General features: G+C 39.3%; 1 protein-coding gene across 2 annotated transcripts in view; it reads right to left on the bottom strand.

Annotated features, from left to right (window-relative positions):
* Positions 1-549: 549 nt before the first annotated feature.
* Positions 550-13,969, bottom strand: part of aff3 (AF4/FMR2 family, member 3) — a 60,492-nt gene continuing 47,072 nt past the window's right edge. For both annotated transcript variants that reach the window (XM_056465124.1, XM_056465125.1), the window contains exons 5-18: positions 13,552-13,603; positions 10,213-10,250; positions 9,599-9,806; positions 5,926-7,974; positions 5,694-5,809; positions 5,167-5,326; positions 4,749-4,882; positions 4,586-4,649; positions 2,586-2,722; positions 2,206-2,277; positions 2,005-2,098; positions 1,842-1,891; positions 1,540-1,733; positions 550-1,460 (exon numbers count right to left, since the gene is read on the bottom strand). In XM_056465124.1, the coding sequence (XP_056321099.1) occupies positions 1,339-1,460; positions 1,540-1,733; positions 1,842-1,891; positions 2,005-2,098; positions 2,206-2,277; positions 2,586-2,722; positions 4,586-4,649; positions 4,749-4,882; positions 5,167-5,326; positions 5,694-5,809; positions 5,926-7,974; positions 9,599-9,806; positions 10,213-10,250; positions 13,552-13,603 (3,490 nt within the window). In that variant the 3' untranslated portion in view covers positions 550-1,338. The remainder of the gene's footprint in view (positions 1,461-1,539; positions 1,734-1,841; positions 1,892-2,004; positions 2,099-2,205; positions 2,278-2,585; positions 2,723-4,585; positions 4,650-4,748; positions 4,883-5,166; positions 5,327-5,693; positions 5,810-5,925; positions 7,975-9,598; positions 9,807-10,212; positions 10,251-13,551; positions 13,604-13,969) is intronic.

The following is a 13,969-nucleotide window of genomic DNA, read 5'->3' as shown; positions in this document are numbered from 1 at the left end:
AGACCAGCACAGCTTTGTTTGCAGGGTAAGTGGTTAGCACGTTTGACTCACAGCAAGAAGTTCACTGGGTCGAGTTCATCAGGGTGCTCCGGTTTCAACCACAGTCCGGTTTCCTTTCCCAAAGATATGCGGTATAGTTGAATTGGATAAAAATTGGCTGTAGTGTGTTAATGGGAGAGTGTGTGGGTGTTTCCAGCACTGTGCTTAACTGCTTGTCTGTGGGTGAAAGGGGATCCACTCTGTGAAACATATGTCAGCATAATTGGTGATTCATTCTGCTGTGGCAGCCCCTGATAAAGCAGATACTAAGCTGAAAAAAAGTGAGTGGGTGAATTTCTGTCAATTATTTTCTTAAATCCTTTGATAAAAATTTTTATTTTATTCTTTGTAAAGTTATGTGTGGACACTGACATCTCTTGATGTTCACTGGTGATCTTGTGCTGAGGTTAGATATATTACCACATACAGATTGATGTGATGTCAAAAACTCTGTGATTCCTGATCCTCCCCATCATTATCATGAACAAATGACCACCATCAACACTACCATTTACTGTAAAATCATTTTAATTATAAAAGTCCTGACTGTGTTTGTCAATCTTACATTTCAAATTTACAACAACTTCACAATGCCATTTACAGTCTTGCATAGACTGGCATGACTTTATGCTGGCTATTGGAAAACAGCACCAAAACATCTACATGACACATATGTAAAATTCAGACTTATTGCACAAAGAACTTTGTAAAAAAAAAAACATGAATCACATCCACAGATCTGAGAGAGACTTTGTGCATGCACTGATTTTTACATTAAGAAGCTATGAAAGGCTTATGTAAAATAAAAAACATGAAAGATGAATGCAACACCCTGGCATAAAAAAACATCATAATTACAATATTTTTTTATATAAAACGTGGCACATTTTGGAAAAGCAGCATTAGTTATATTAGCCGAAAACAGTACCTTTTCAAAACGTTCAATAAGATTAGCACGCTACACAAGTGCTAAGAATTGAATGATTGAATTGTTTTCAATCTGAACGGCAAGTTTTGATGACATTTAAGTAAACATGATTATTTCTGACACTCTGTCCTCAGATATCATCACATTTAATGCTCACCAAAGGTGAAGTAACAAAGAAAGTAAAGTAAATGACATGAAGCCACCTAATTTGAGCCAGTTGTGAATCTATGGCAGGCAGTTCTCCGTCTTGACCTTAAACCAGACACTTTTAATATCACAGAATGCATGTAACTAAAATGTTTTGCTAGTTTGTCTTCAAAACATTGTTTCCATAAGTGATTTGTGAAGCTTTTAAATGTCTGTACATGGTATTATAACAGATTAGCACTGATCCGGATCCATTGGAGCCCTTGCCTGGTGTACTGGACGATGTGAGCCATGCTGCTGTGCAGAGTCAACGGTCCAGTCAGCGTGTTCAGATAGTTGAAAAATTCTGGTGAGAATATATTAAATTACATTATTGGGTTAAAAAGCGCACTGCTTTCCCAAAACACAACTGCATAAAAGCTCACCTTTGTTCTCCTTGGCCAGCGTATCAGCCACCTCCCAGTACTCATAACTGTACAGGACACTGTTGGTGATGTTGAGGTGATTTGCTGCCATCTGGTGGATGCGATGTGGAATGCTGATGACTGTGCTTGGTGATCTGCCTGTGTGAGATCCCATTATACTGACAGAGCAAATAGAGGCCGGAGGAACAGTTTCTCTGTGGAAACACAAATGGAGATGTACTGAGTTCTAAACACAACAAACAAACAACATAAAGCTCTTTCACGCTGATAGTATATTAACAAGAGCTATAATTGTATCCTACTTTCCAGAATCGTTCCATGTAGGGGGGTTGTGAGGTCCTTTTGGAGAACTCTAAAAAAGATAATAAAACATGTATGGGTAAATCATGCAACAGGACAACAGTTTGTATATGCTGTATAAATACTTAGCATTGGTAGGCATTTTTTTTCTTGAATAATGCCTACCTTGAAGTAGTCTAGCAGGACTTTAGAGTATTTCAGAGCATGGTCCTTTTTAAGTCGGAACATTTGCCAATAAAGAAGAGCAAGACAGCGGAAACTGCAACCCAGATAAAAAATGTGTGTGTTTGGAAACAAACTTTTTTGATCAAAATTTTCAGCAAGTTTTCAAAATGACAATGCAGACAGTTGCAGTAATATATTTACCATAGTACAGCTAGCTGTTTGTCTTCCTGACTGGCTCCAGGCCCTGCGTGGCTCTTTAGTCTCATAGCGTATCTAATCAACGCACAGAACATGTCAAATCAGTACAGAGATTCTGACAAACATAGGACCCTTCTGTTTTAGCATATGTCAAATGACTGTCATCAGGCATAAAAATATATTGACATTAACACATATGTCATATGAATGCTCATATGAATTTTTACATTGTGGCATGTTGATCCTGTCACAGCACTAAAGCTAATGTCAGAAGGAGCTATGACTGTTTTCTATTTATAGACATGATACCTATTCAATATTCCTTCTGCGCTGAAATAATGCTAAAGAAAAAGAACCACAGAGAGTTTAAAAGAGATACATACCTTATGAGCTCAACCGTCTCAGCATACATGGTGTATGGAGACTTGGATTCCAGTGGTCCCTCTTCCATGGCTTTACCACATTCCATGAAGGACAAAGCAGCATCCACATAATTCACAGCTTTTCCTAACTTATCTACCTGCAAACAGGGATAGAGAAGTAAATGAGTGAAAGAAAGCCTTGGATCAAACAAATACAGAAGTTGCAAATACACTCTTATAATCAAAGAAAAGATGCCAGTAAGGCTATGGAGGAACGAGGAATAATTTCTGCTTAGTGTAAAGAGCAATTGAATAATGTAAAAACCTTTTAATAACCCCACTGTAAAGAAGCTATTTTGTAATTGTAAGTGTACATGGATGTTAAAGGTTCTGCATGGGACCATAAGTATCAATAAGGACATCTTCCCCATTTTTGTTTTCTCTGTGACTGTTTTGTAAGCATACTTCCCTGCTCCAGATATTTAGACAAACATTAAAAATGCAGTATGAAAATGAATCACATAATGTTATTCATACCAGCGTGCAAGGGTTTACATTTGTGCCACAACCCAGATGTGAGTAAGGCTTAGGGGCGAGTATTATGAAGGCCTGCAAGTAGGACCTGTGCGAGTTAAGCCTGACTCTCCCTGTTCTGAAGAGATAACTGCAGTCTTTTGCATTCTTATTAATGTGTCAGCCTCCAATCCTGGAAATAGTGGTGTGAATCCTTCTCAAAACAAACTGAAGAGGGTTCCATTGGTGCCATGAGCCGGTTGGGAGTAAGATTAAATGGGGTGACCCTTATTGTAGCCAGATAATAAGAACTGTGCAGGTAGTTCTACTTCCATAGCTTCTATTCCTGTATTTTACAATGCCTGTCACCCAGACCAAAGAGGCAGAGTATTGAGAGTAGAAGGGGTTAAATTTGTGACATGACCTCTGATGGGCTAACTAGTAGGACCTGTGCAAGTAAAACCTGACTCCCCTGAACTGAAGTGGCACAATAGCCACTGAAAGACAGAATGCCAAAAATGCTGGTTTGAATCCCACTCGAAGCTGGACAAGTACTACTGCAGTTAAATTGGTGCCATGACCCGGATGGGAGTGAGATTGAGAGGGGGGAGTGTAACAAGCTCAGCTAATCTCATCTCACTCCCCTGTACTTAAGAGCTGCACAATAAACTAATTCAAATCAATTCATGTTTATTTCTATACCGCTTTTACAATGTAGATTGTGTCAAAGCAGCTTAACATAGAAGTTCTAGTAAATTGAAACGGTGTCAGTCCAGATTTCAGTTAAAGTTCAGTTTAGTTCATTTCAGTGTGGTTTAATTTTCACTGCTGAAAGTCCAAACACTGAAGAGCAAATCCATCGATGCACAGCTCCACAAGTCCATGGCGACAGTCACAAGAAACAAACTTCACCAATTGACTAAAGTGAAGGAAAAAACCTTGAGAGAAACCAGGCTCAGTTGGGCACAACCATTTCTCCTCTGGTCAAACTTGTTGTGCAGAGCTGCAGTCTAGGTGGCGGATGCTGGAGAAAGTTGGACGTCCATCGTGGAGAAGCTGCAGGTGTGAGTAGGTCAGCGGCGGGTGTTCAGGCTGCCAATGGGTTCAATGTGGAAACTCATCTAATGCTAACTAATAAACTAACTAATGCCAACAGTTGTGTTCTATAGCATCCTTGTTATCTCCCATGCTAGAAATGCAGGATAAAAACATGTTTAAAGCTGTGGAAGTAGAACCCGAGAGGTTACAATTGTGCTATGACCTGGGTGGGAATGAGGTTTGGGGGGTGTATAGGATTGATTGATGGTGGGCAGTTAGTAAGTGCTGTAAATCTCACTCCCTATCCCCAAAAGGCACACTTGCAACTGATAACAATCCTTGTTAGAATGCTGCCTCCCATGCCTGGACGTTGGTTCGAATAACATTCAGATGTGTGAAAGCAGAACCGGAGAGGTCATTTATGTAATAAGAGTTATTTGTGTAATAATATGTACACAATGTTGTCCTACCATAGCGTCTGCTCGATGCTTCAATCTCTTGGCTTCATGCATATAATACTCAGCATGATGAGAGCTAGTATGAGGGAAAGGAAAGAAATAGTGAGTACCATGTGAAGTGTTTGAATGCCAAACTATGCTGCAGTGTTGTTCACTGAAGAAGACATTAACTCACACATCACTAATAGGTACTGTTCCTCTGTAGTGAAGAGGAAGGTTTGGGGGAGGAACCCTCGATCCAGAGAGAGGCTGTAGATGTCCTGACACCCCAATACATTCCACCTCTACCTTGGGCTGCGTCTTTTGGATCTATTGAGACAGACCTATTTTAATAACTCTAAATTTTAAAATAGAAAATGCTTCAATTCTTCTAAAGAACTAAAGCATAAAACATACTCTATGGAACTTAAAACATTCTTTATAGAAATAAAAGCTTATAAAGTCTGTAGAGACATGGAATGTAGAGCATTTGTACAATCTAAGAAATTACTTATAATTAAGCCTATGACTGAAAAGTGATATAAACTAATGTAGAAGAAAAGAACAATAAGAAAGAAAGCTAACATATGGTGTTTGAGTGTTATTTTAAGGACCTGGGTTTTCTGTGCTGTTGAATCATTGTCTTTTTCTGGAGGTGTGTGGTACTTCTCTGCATGCTGAGCTTTCACAGAGTGCTTTGAGATCTCCAGTATATTAGACGGAGGAGATAATGGGGACACTGGCCTCTTGGAGTAAAAGTAATCCTCTTGACATCTGCATACACGGCATTTAAAAAGGGATATCACCCAAAGAGCATGAGCCATACAGAAAACATCAGATTACACTAACATGTCCCAGTGGGCAAGAATAACAGCAACAAATTGACTTTCTCTGTGTTTGGGTTTTGTGAAAGAGGCCTTCCATGATGCCCTTCAATGTGCCCAAGCAATTTTGTAGATCAACAATACTTTTACAATGCTAATTACTTGTGGATTTCCTCTTATACTATGAATTTACAATTTAATATATTCTCTAAATAGCTGAATAAAAACATACACCGGAAAAAAAACTATATTCTCAGTGCAAGTTATAACAAAGACAATGTATGCAAGATGAGATTCTTTATCTCAAACAAACATACCCGTTTTGTTTATTGTCCACACAGGTTTCCTCTGTCTCATGATGGACTGATGATGGTTGTTTATCTGTACAAGAGTGATTTCTCTTATTCTCTCTTTGAAGGTCTCCATTCTCAGCCTATGACAAACCACACAAAGAATAAAAGTATGCAACAACATCTCATTTTCAACAGAACACATATGTAAAAATTGCTGAATTGTATGCACTAAACGTAGAAAGTCTTTCCCCCTCACCTTTCTTTTACTTCTGCCATCTCCAGGAGGTTGGTCAGAGTGATTCAGGTGCTTCATTGATGACTTTTCTTTTGCCTTTCCTGATGACACAGATGAAGACGAAGACTGTCTCTCTGTAAGCTCATCTGCACTCGGGACCCTGCCCAGAAGACAGAGGTCTATCCTCACAACAAGTTTTTTCAGGCCTCGATGAGGGATGGTGGGGGACTTTTCAGTCCGGCCAAAAGGAACGAGTGTATAGAGTTTGTGTCTCCCCCGACTGTGTTTTTCTGTTTCAGGGGTACTTAAGCTGGACCTCTCGGGGTGACTACTTGAGCCTGAATCTTGTTTCTTGTGCCTGCTCTTTGATACAGTTTTTTTGTTTGATGTTGAATCTGCAGGGACTTTCGCAATGTTCTTGGGTGGAGTAGACTCAGAGTCTGATTCAGAGGAAGATGATGAAAACGAAAAGGAGGATGAGGATGAGGAAGATGGCGGATGTGTGGGCTTGACGACAGGAGTAGGGGAAGGTGGAGAGAGTGGAGGAGAAGGGCTGGAGTCTGTCACATAAGGACGTGAGGAAATGTCTTCGTTACCCCACCGTCTCTTCTTCCTCCTCTGCTCCTCAAGGTTGGGTCCATTGCATTCCTTTTGTGTGTGATGCTGGCTTGTGTGAGGTCTTTGCTTGGGTTGCACTGCCCTCCATTCAGCTTCTGGTTCCCTCCTCCTTCTCCGTTTCCTCTCTCTCTCCCCTTCCTCAGGTCTCCTATCTTCCTCACCTTCCTCTTCCTCAGAACTCCGAACCCAGCGGCGCCTTATTACCTGCTCCTCCGCCAGTCTTCTATGTCTCTGCTCCTTGCCGGTTGGCACCAGGTTCACTCCCTGGGCTCTACTTCGGCTGTTCACCTCCCGATCTCTCTCTCTGGGTTTTGGCTCTTTTTGGGAGTGCCCAGTTCTGGAAACTGAGCTGTCCTCTAGTTTGGGCCTGGGTTTTGGACTGGAGCTCGATTGGGAAGTCTGCTTAGACCTGGATCGATTGGTATCGGGGATAGTTTTATTTTTCGAGCTGTGACTTGATCGATTGTTCGCTTCACGTTGCAATGAGTCCTTAAACTTTGACAAGGGACCACATTCAGAACTTTTTAAAATACTAAAATGAGATGAATGCCCTGATTTGGAGGTTGAATAGTTAACTGACAGTGCTGTGGGCTCATTGCTTTTGTGATTATATTCACTACTATGATCAACTGTAGATAAGGGTCTGGCTTGAGGTTTTGGGCTAATGCTTAGTCTTTGCTTCAACGGATGTTTTGAAACAGTTTTTGAAGGTGAGTTAAACCTTTGCTTTCTTGTGGATTCAGAGTTTTCGGCTTCAAGCTTGTGTGTGAAATCTTTTTGTGACTTTTCTGTTGAGCTGTGTTTGGAATTAAATGATTGATGTTGAGGACCAGGTCTGGAGTCTTTGGACTGAGAGTCTTTGGACCGAGAATCTTTGGCTCTTAACTCTTTTCTCTGGTTAGCGCTATGGTCCTGAGGCACCCATGGCCTGACTTTGGGATGATGTCCAGGATTGGAGGCAACTGATGGCCGTGAAATATGCCTGGGACTTTCCTGTTGAGATGGCTGTACCTGAGAATATATACCTTGGCTAGGTACTGCTTTGGATAAGAGACTTGGACTGGGGCTTCTGGGAGGGTGTGGCGGTAAAGGGCTGGGACTTCGACTCCCTTGGAGGCTGTCTCCTGGACTTGGGCACACACTTGGCACTGGGCTTTGCACAAGGCTATTTCCTGGACTGGGGCATGGACTGTATCCTGGGCTGGGATGAGGACTGTTTCTGGGGCTATAGTCAAATTTCGGACTTGGGACCGGACTTTCACATGGACTGTAATCCCGCCTGGATTCAGATTCTCTGCTCCAGTCTCTTCCAGGAGATGGTCCACGATCACAGTCAGATTTTTCACTCTGTCGGTGTCCTCCTCCTGGATTGTAGCCAGTCGACTGATGCTTTTTAGGTACTTTCTCAAGCCATCTGTCCAGCTGCCATTGGGTGGATGGTGGACTTTCCGTCTGGACAGAGAAAGTTCATGAGTGTGAATCAGAGAACAATTGACTTGAATTACAAGACATGAGATCAGGGTTACTGCTCTTGACAATAAAGCAGAGGATGACAAGAGTATAACTAAATATATTCCAGAACCTCAATAGCAAAGACGGTTTATGTGTGTAGCTAGTAGTGAACCTTACATTCAAAATAATAATGAATAATAACAGTCGGTCATGTCAATTGTAGGCTAATTTTAAAGACATTACAGCACTTCTACTTAATGAATATCTCCAGTCTTGATTGTATTGGTGTAATTATGGTATATGTGCATAAGATGTGCAAATGCCATTTCTGATTCAATGACAACATTTTTCTCAACAATGAAATTGCAAGAATGGTTCAGGAATATATAAAGTATTGGAATGAATGAACAAGTAACAAGAGGAATGTAAACAGACCAGTGTGTAATTGGGAGAGAGAGGAAAAGAAAAACATGAGGTGAGATTGTGAGCCAAAAGAGAGAGAGAATCCAAAACACTGTACAGATTGCAAACAAACATTTTCTTTTACTTTCACACCATTTTAACAACAACAACACCTCTTCAACAACACCTCTAAACTAGAAATCAGAAGAAATCAGACTGCTTTAAAAATACTCTATTACAACAATTATTACAGCAATTAAGTAAACCACACAACAGGCTTTACAGAATATCTGATTTAATGCAACAAAACAAAGCAAGTACTCACTTGATAGCTCTCTTAAGCTCCAGGGCAGACTGCTATCCCTGCTTGCTCGCCTCCAGTAGCTGACCAGAGCTAATTTAAACTTTTACTCCTCCACTCAAACATTCCCCCTTCCCATCTCTCTCACTTTTCAGCAAAGACACTGCATCTCTTGTGCCCTTTTCCCACTGCCCCTCCCCACAAACCCCCCCTTCTACCTGGAACCGTGTGGCGTTTCCAAGCCGTCCTCCTCAGAGACACTGCATGACTACACGTAGATGAAAAACACATGGTGTTCCCTCCTCCCTTCTCCACAGGTTCCAAATAGATGGCATGTTCAGTAATAGAGCCAGCTGTGTCACACAGACACCTCCATTCATATGGGGCTGCAGCCCTATGCTACTGAAACGTTTAATCCCTCCTTCTAGCCAAGCAGCCTCAATAATCATCAGATAAAAACAATTCTACAGCATAAAAAATTCTCAAATGTAGCTGCTAGCATGCTTAGCTTGCTGTTTTAATGTGCTAACTCACCCAAAAATGAACATATCCTTATTAAGGCTAACCTCATTAACGTTTCTTCCATGGAACACAAAAGTAGATGCAAATGGACCCAGTTTTGTTTTGTACAGCCATTTGTAAAGTCATTAGCAAATTTTTCCTGTAGGTTCTGTTTTATGTGACAAAATCAAAGTTGACAAGTACTACTTCCTACCTACTTAGTCATCTGGGCCGCCACATGTTGACATGACACCCAGATTCTAAAGTCTCAGCGCCTGCCCCTCTACATTCCTCTCTCCACCCCCCCTCCAACCCGTTTTACCTCATCTGCTAAAAACAACTACTGGAAACAGAGAGAGAGAGGGAAGCAATGAGAAGCACTAGACTGCATTGTAAAACTATATAAATGCTACTGTATACCTCTGTGCTGCAGTTTAGGGTTCGCTGTTGGGTCGGTGTCCCGCACCGGGTGTGCGCCCCTGGACTCAGGCTGCGTGAACGTTGACTGCTGCTTTCCCAATCACTGGAGGGGTCTGATCCTGAAGACCCAGAGCTAGAATGTCTCACCCTTCCGACATGTGTGTGTGTGTGGTGTTGCTGCTGCTGCTGCTGGTGCTGGCTTGACAAGCTGTCAGACAGTACATGCACACAACGGAGAATGTTTGAGAAATAGTGCACACACTCCTTAGGCCACAGAGTCAAATGCATTTACACATACAACAAACTAGACTATCAAGTTTAGAGAATTCTGAAATCCTAACAAGTATGCAGACTAAACATTGACAAAATGCTTGGCCTTTGAGTGGTGTGTGTGTGTGTGTATGTGTGTGTGTATGTGTGTGTTTATTTGGGGTTGAACATGTTGAAAGGCCAAAAGAAACAGAGGCTGGTCTATCATCTAGCTGTCACATTCCACATAATCTGACCTCTTCAACGTAATAAAGACACTTTATATATATTCACATAAAGATCAACACTAGCTATACAGTTATAATCACATACAGGCAGACAGAACATCGCAAGCACACACTTACCGGTCATTATCAGCCCAGGAAGTTGTTTGCTCGCTTCCCTGTTTAACAGATAAGCATAAATAAATGAGCTCTATAGCTTGGAATCTTTAACTCTGTGGTCATAACAAGCATCCTGACCGAAGAAAAATCCAGAGTCCTGCAGGATGGCTGAAAGGTCACAAGTCTGGTGTATTTTATGACTCAGACTGTTATGACTCATGAACCCGGAGTCCTGGGTTGAGATAGACTCGAGAATGAGATACACACATGTATAAGGAGCTGTTGCTGAAGGTTAAATAGACCGAGTCAACAACTGAACTCACTAAACTCTGGATTTTAGCAAACACTGATACGGAACAAGTTCAGCAGCAGCACAGATATGGAACAGGCAAGGAGGCAGTGCTTCCTATAAACAAATGTGTAACATGAGATCATAATTTGTTTTAATAGAACTCCTACTGAAGTGAATGTGAGGAGGAGCAGCTACATACAGTTCACTGCCTGTAACAGCTACATAAAATCAACCTCAGTTGGTTAAACTAGTCAAGTAAATGCCTTTTATTTCATTTTATGCACACATTGTCAGTTCTATCCAGTGTTAGCATACAGTTATGTGGACAGAAATAGATATTGACTCATGTCAATTCTATCCAGTGTTAGCATACAGTTATGTGGACAGAAATAGATATTGACTCATAATAAAAAATAAATAAATAAATAATAATAATAATAATAATAATTCATTCATTCATTCATTCATTTTCTTTTTGGCTTAGTCCCTTTATTTATCAGGAGTCGACAGAGCGGAAATGAACCGCCAACTTATCCAGCATATGTTTTACAAAGCAGATGCCCTTCCAGCTGCAAGTCAAAACTGGGAAACACTCACATTCATACACATACACTACAACCAATTTAGCTTATTCAATTCATATATAGCACATGTCTTTGGACTGTGGGGGAAACCAGAGCACCCAGAGAAAACCCACGTGAACTGTGGAGAACATGCAAACTTCGCAAATGCCAACTGACCCAGCCGGAAACCAGCAATCTTCTTGCTGTGAGGCGAAAGTGCTACCCACTGAGCCACCGTGTCACGCTATAATAATGATAACATTAATAGGAATAATAATAATAATATTAATAATAATAATAATCATAATAATAATAATCATAATAATCATAATAATCATCATCATAAAAGTTACTAGTAATCAAAAAGGCTGATAAACTTAAAGTCTTACTGTATTAAGAAATAAAAATAAAACATTGACAAAATTTAATTGCAATATTTGAGGTCATTTACAGAAATTAATATTTGTATCCAGAAAAGGTAAATTAAAATGTTACAAATGTTGATTGTCAAAAAATTCCTGTTCTTTTGATCTTTGTTCATCAAGAAAATCATGAAAAATCTAATTGTTTACAAAAATATTGAATGGCACACCTATTTTTAACTTTAATAAAAAGAAGATTTTTTTCCTGAGGGATCATACGACACTGAAGACTGGACCAATGGCTGTTGAAAATTCAGTTTTGACATCATGGTCATAAATTATTTCTTTTTGATCAATTATTATTTTTTCTTTTTGTTATCGAAAGTCCACTGTGTTTCACAGCAGTTTGTTATTAATGAACAACTGAGCGGGACAGAAATGGACAGAACTGGTGTTCTGCAGGGCTCTGTCGTCGACTATTTAGCATTTATTAGTATTTATGTTTATTCTGTTTGCATCAGTTATTGAGGTCTCTGAAGCCTTTTATTTTTTATTCATTTTTATTCATATTTTTATTTTATTCTTTATTTAACCATGAATTTCCCATTGAGATATGCATCTTTTCCACCAGGGGGTCTTGGCCAAAATGGCAGCACAAAAAGTTTCAGATACATAATTAGACACACATAAAATATCACATATTAAAATTGACACAAAAGATTCACGTGATTCTTCCAGATAAGACTTTAAAAGATTTAGAGATGGGATTGTTTCTAACTTGAAAATACTCTGCATTTCATTCCATAATGTTAGGCCAAAGGAGGAAAACGCTGTTTTACCAAACTCCGTACACACTCTAGGAACAGTTAAATGTAATTTATAAGAATTTTATGTACTATAACTACAAGTATAATATGATAAAAGGTTAAAAATATAATGGCAATTCACCCAATAAAGCCCTAGCAGTGAGTAGAAGCATATGCATTTTTTTCCTTTAGTGCAGAGAACACCAACCAATTATTTGGTTCTAAGTAAAATGATGAGTACGTGAAGATGCATTCGTCACATTCGTTTTTACATGCATTCGTTTTTAATAACGACAGGTTTACATGCATTTACCTTTTTTATGCTGATAATTTTTAAATTTGCATAATTTTAAATCAATTCAATCTGCGTGTTTAGTAATTCTCTGTCTGAAATAAAAATTTACAAAACAATCTCACGGCAATTCGTAACTTTTTGATTTAGTGGTTAATTCGTACGAATTCGTATGATCTAATTCGTACAATTTGGTTAGATTTGCTCGTCCCCCAATGACGGTTGGGTTTAGGGGTGGGGTTAGGTGCCACGCCTCCTTTTTAAAATCGTACAATTTCGTTCGACTGAACTCGTACGAATTCATACGAATTAGCCACTAAACTGACAAAACGTAAAATACTTACGTTTTCTCGTGAGATCAGGCTGAAATTTAAACAACTAACAGTTTCTGTATTTGAACTGTGTTTCTGTATCTGTTTTGAGACAGATAATCTCTCCTTCTCAGACTCCATCAATTACTAAGCTGAAGAACATCCAGATAATGTTTATTTGTACTTTTTTGTGTGTTTGACATTTTTGTAATGTGATTTTAAAATACAAATGGTGATCACATAACTCCAATTTTGAAATTTGAAATGTTAAAACTCTTATGCTAACCTATTAGCACTGCACTATTTAGCTCTGTGGTATTTAGAGGATCTTCTATTTCCTTTATGTCGAAGCATGATTTGCGTTCCTCTCATAGTGGTTTTGCACTGTGGGTTGTTTGTTATGTTAAAAATCTCTTCCAGCCAACATTAGGAAAGCAAAATTCACTTGTATTTAAAAAGCATTGTGTTAAATTAGATATTTTTTCCCACAATAATATTAATGCAATAACATATATTATTTATCAAATATTGTGTTAAATGTATAATACTGTATCTTATTTCACAGTGGCTTCAGTGTAGCTTTCTTGTGTGTGCGTTATGCGTGTTTTACTTAATTAGATTTTCAGTATCGAGCTGTAAGAACGCTACCTTTCAAGATGCTATATAAAATGAAGTTATTAATAGATGATATCTACTTTTTCAAAACCGAAACAATCATTAAAAAGGTGCCCTACCTCGTCCTTGTCATCTTCGTCACTGCTGAGCTTCAGGTCATCAGCAAGCATGCTGGGATAGAAAAAGAGTCGAACATGAGAGAATGTCACACTCACTTGACAGAGAGACTTTTTCATTGTGCCAATCTGTAGCACATCTGTGTATGTGTGTGCATACTTTGTATTAATCACACTGTGGGGACCAAATATTTTTAAAAGTACAGAAATACGAGTACATTTTAACCTTATACCCAGCAGGCACACAACATCATAAGATGTTAATATTAGGATAGATTAGGTCGTGATGTCAGGTGACCAAAATTCAACCAGTGTCTAAGGACAACGTTATTTTAACATCCAGTAATGATGTCAAATTACGTTGATATTTGGTTGATTTTAGGTTGTGCTGAAAAATGATCAAAATCCAATGTCTGATAGA

The sequence above is a fragment of the Danio aesculapii genome, chromosome 9 (genome assembly GCF_903798145.1).
Source record: "Danio aesculapii chromosome 9, fDanAes4.1, whole genome shotgun sequence".
NCBI lineage: Eukaryota > Metazoa > Chordata > Actinopteri > Cypriniformes > Danionidae > Danio > Danio aesculapii.
The sequence above is the reverse complement of the archived record's forward strand: the minus strand, read 5'-3'. Positions and strand labels throughout refer to the sequence as shown.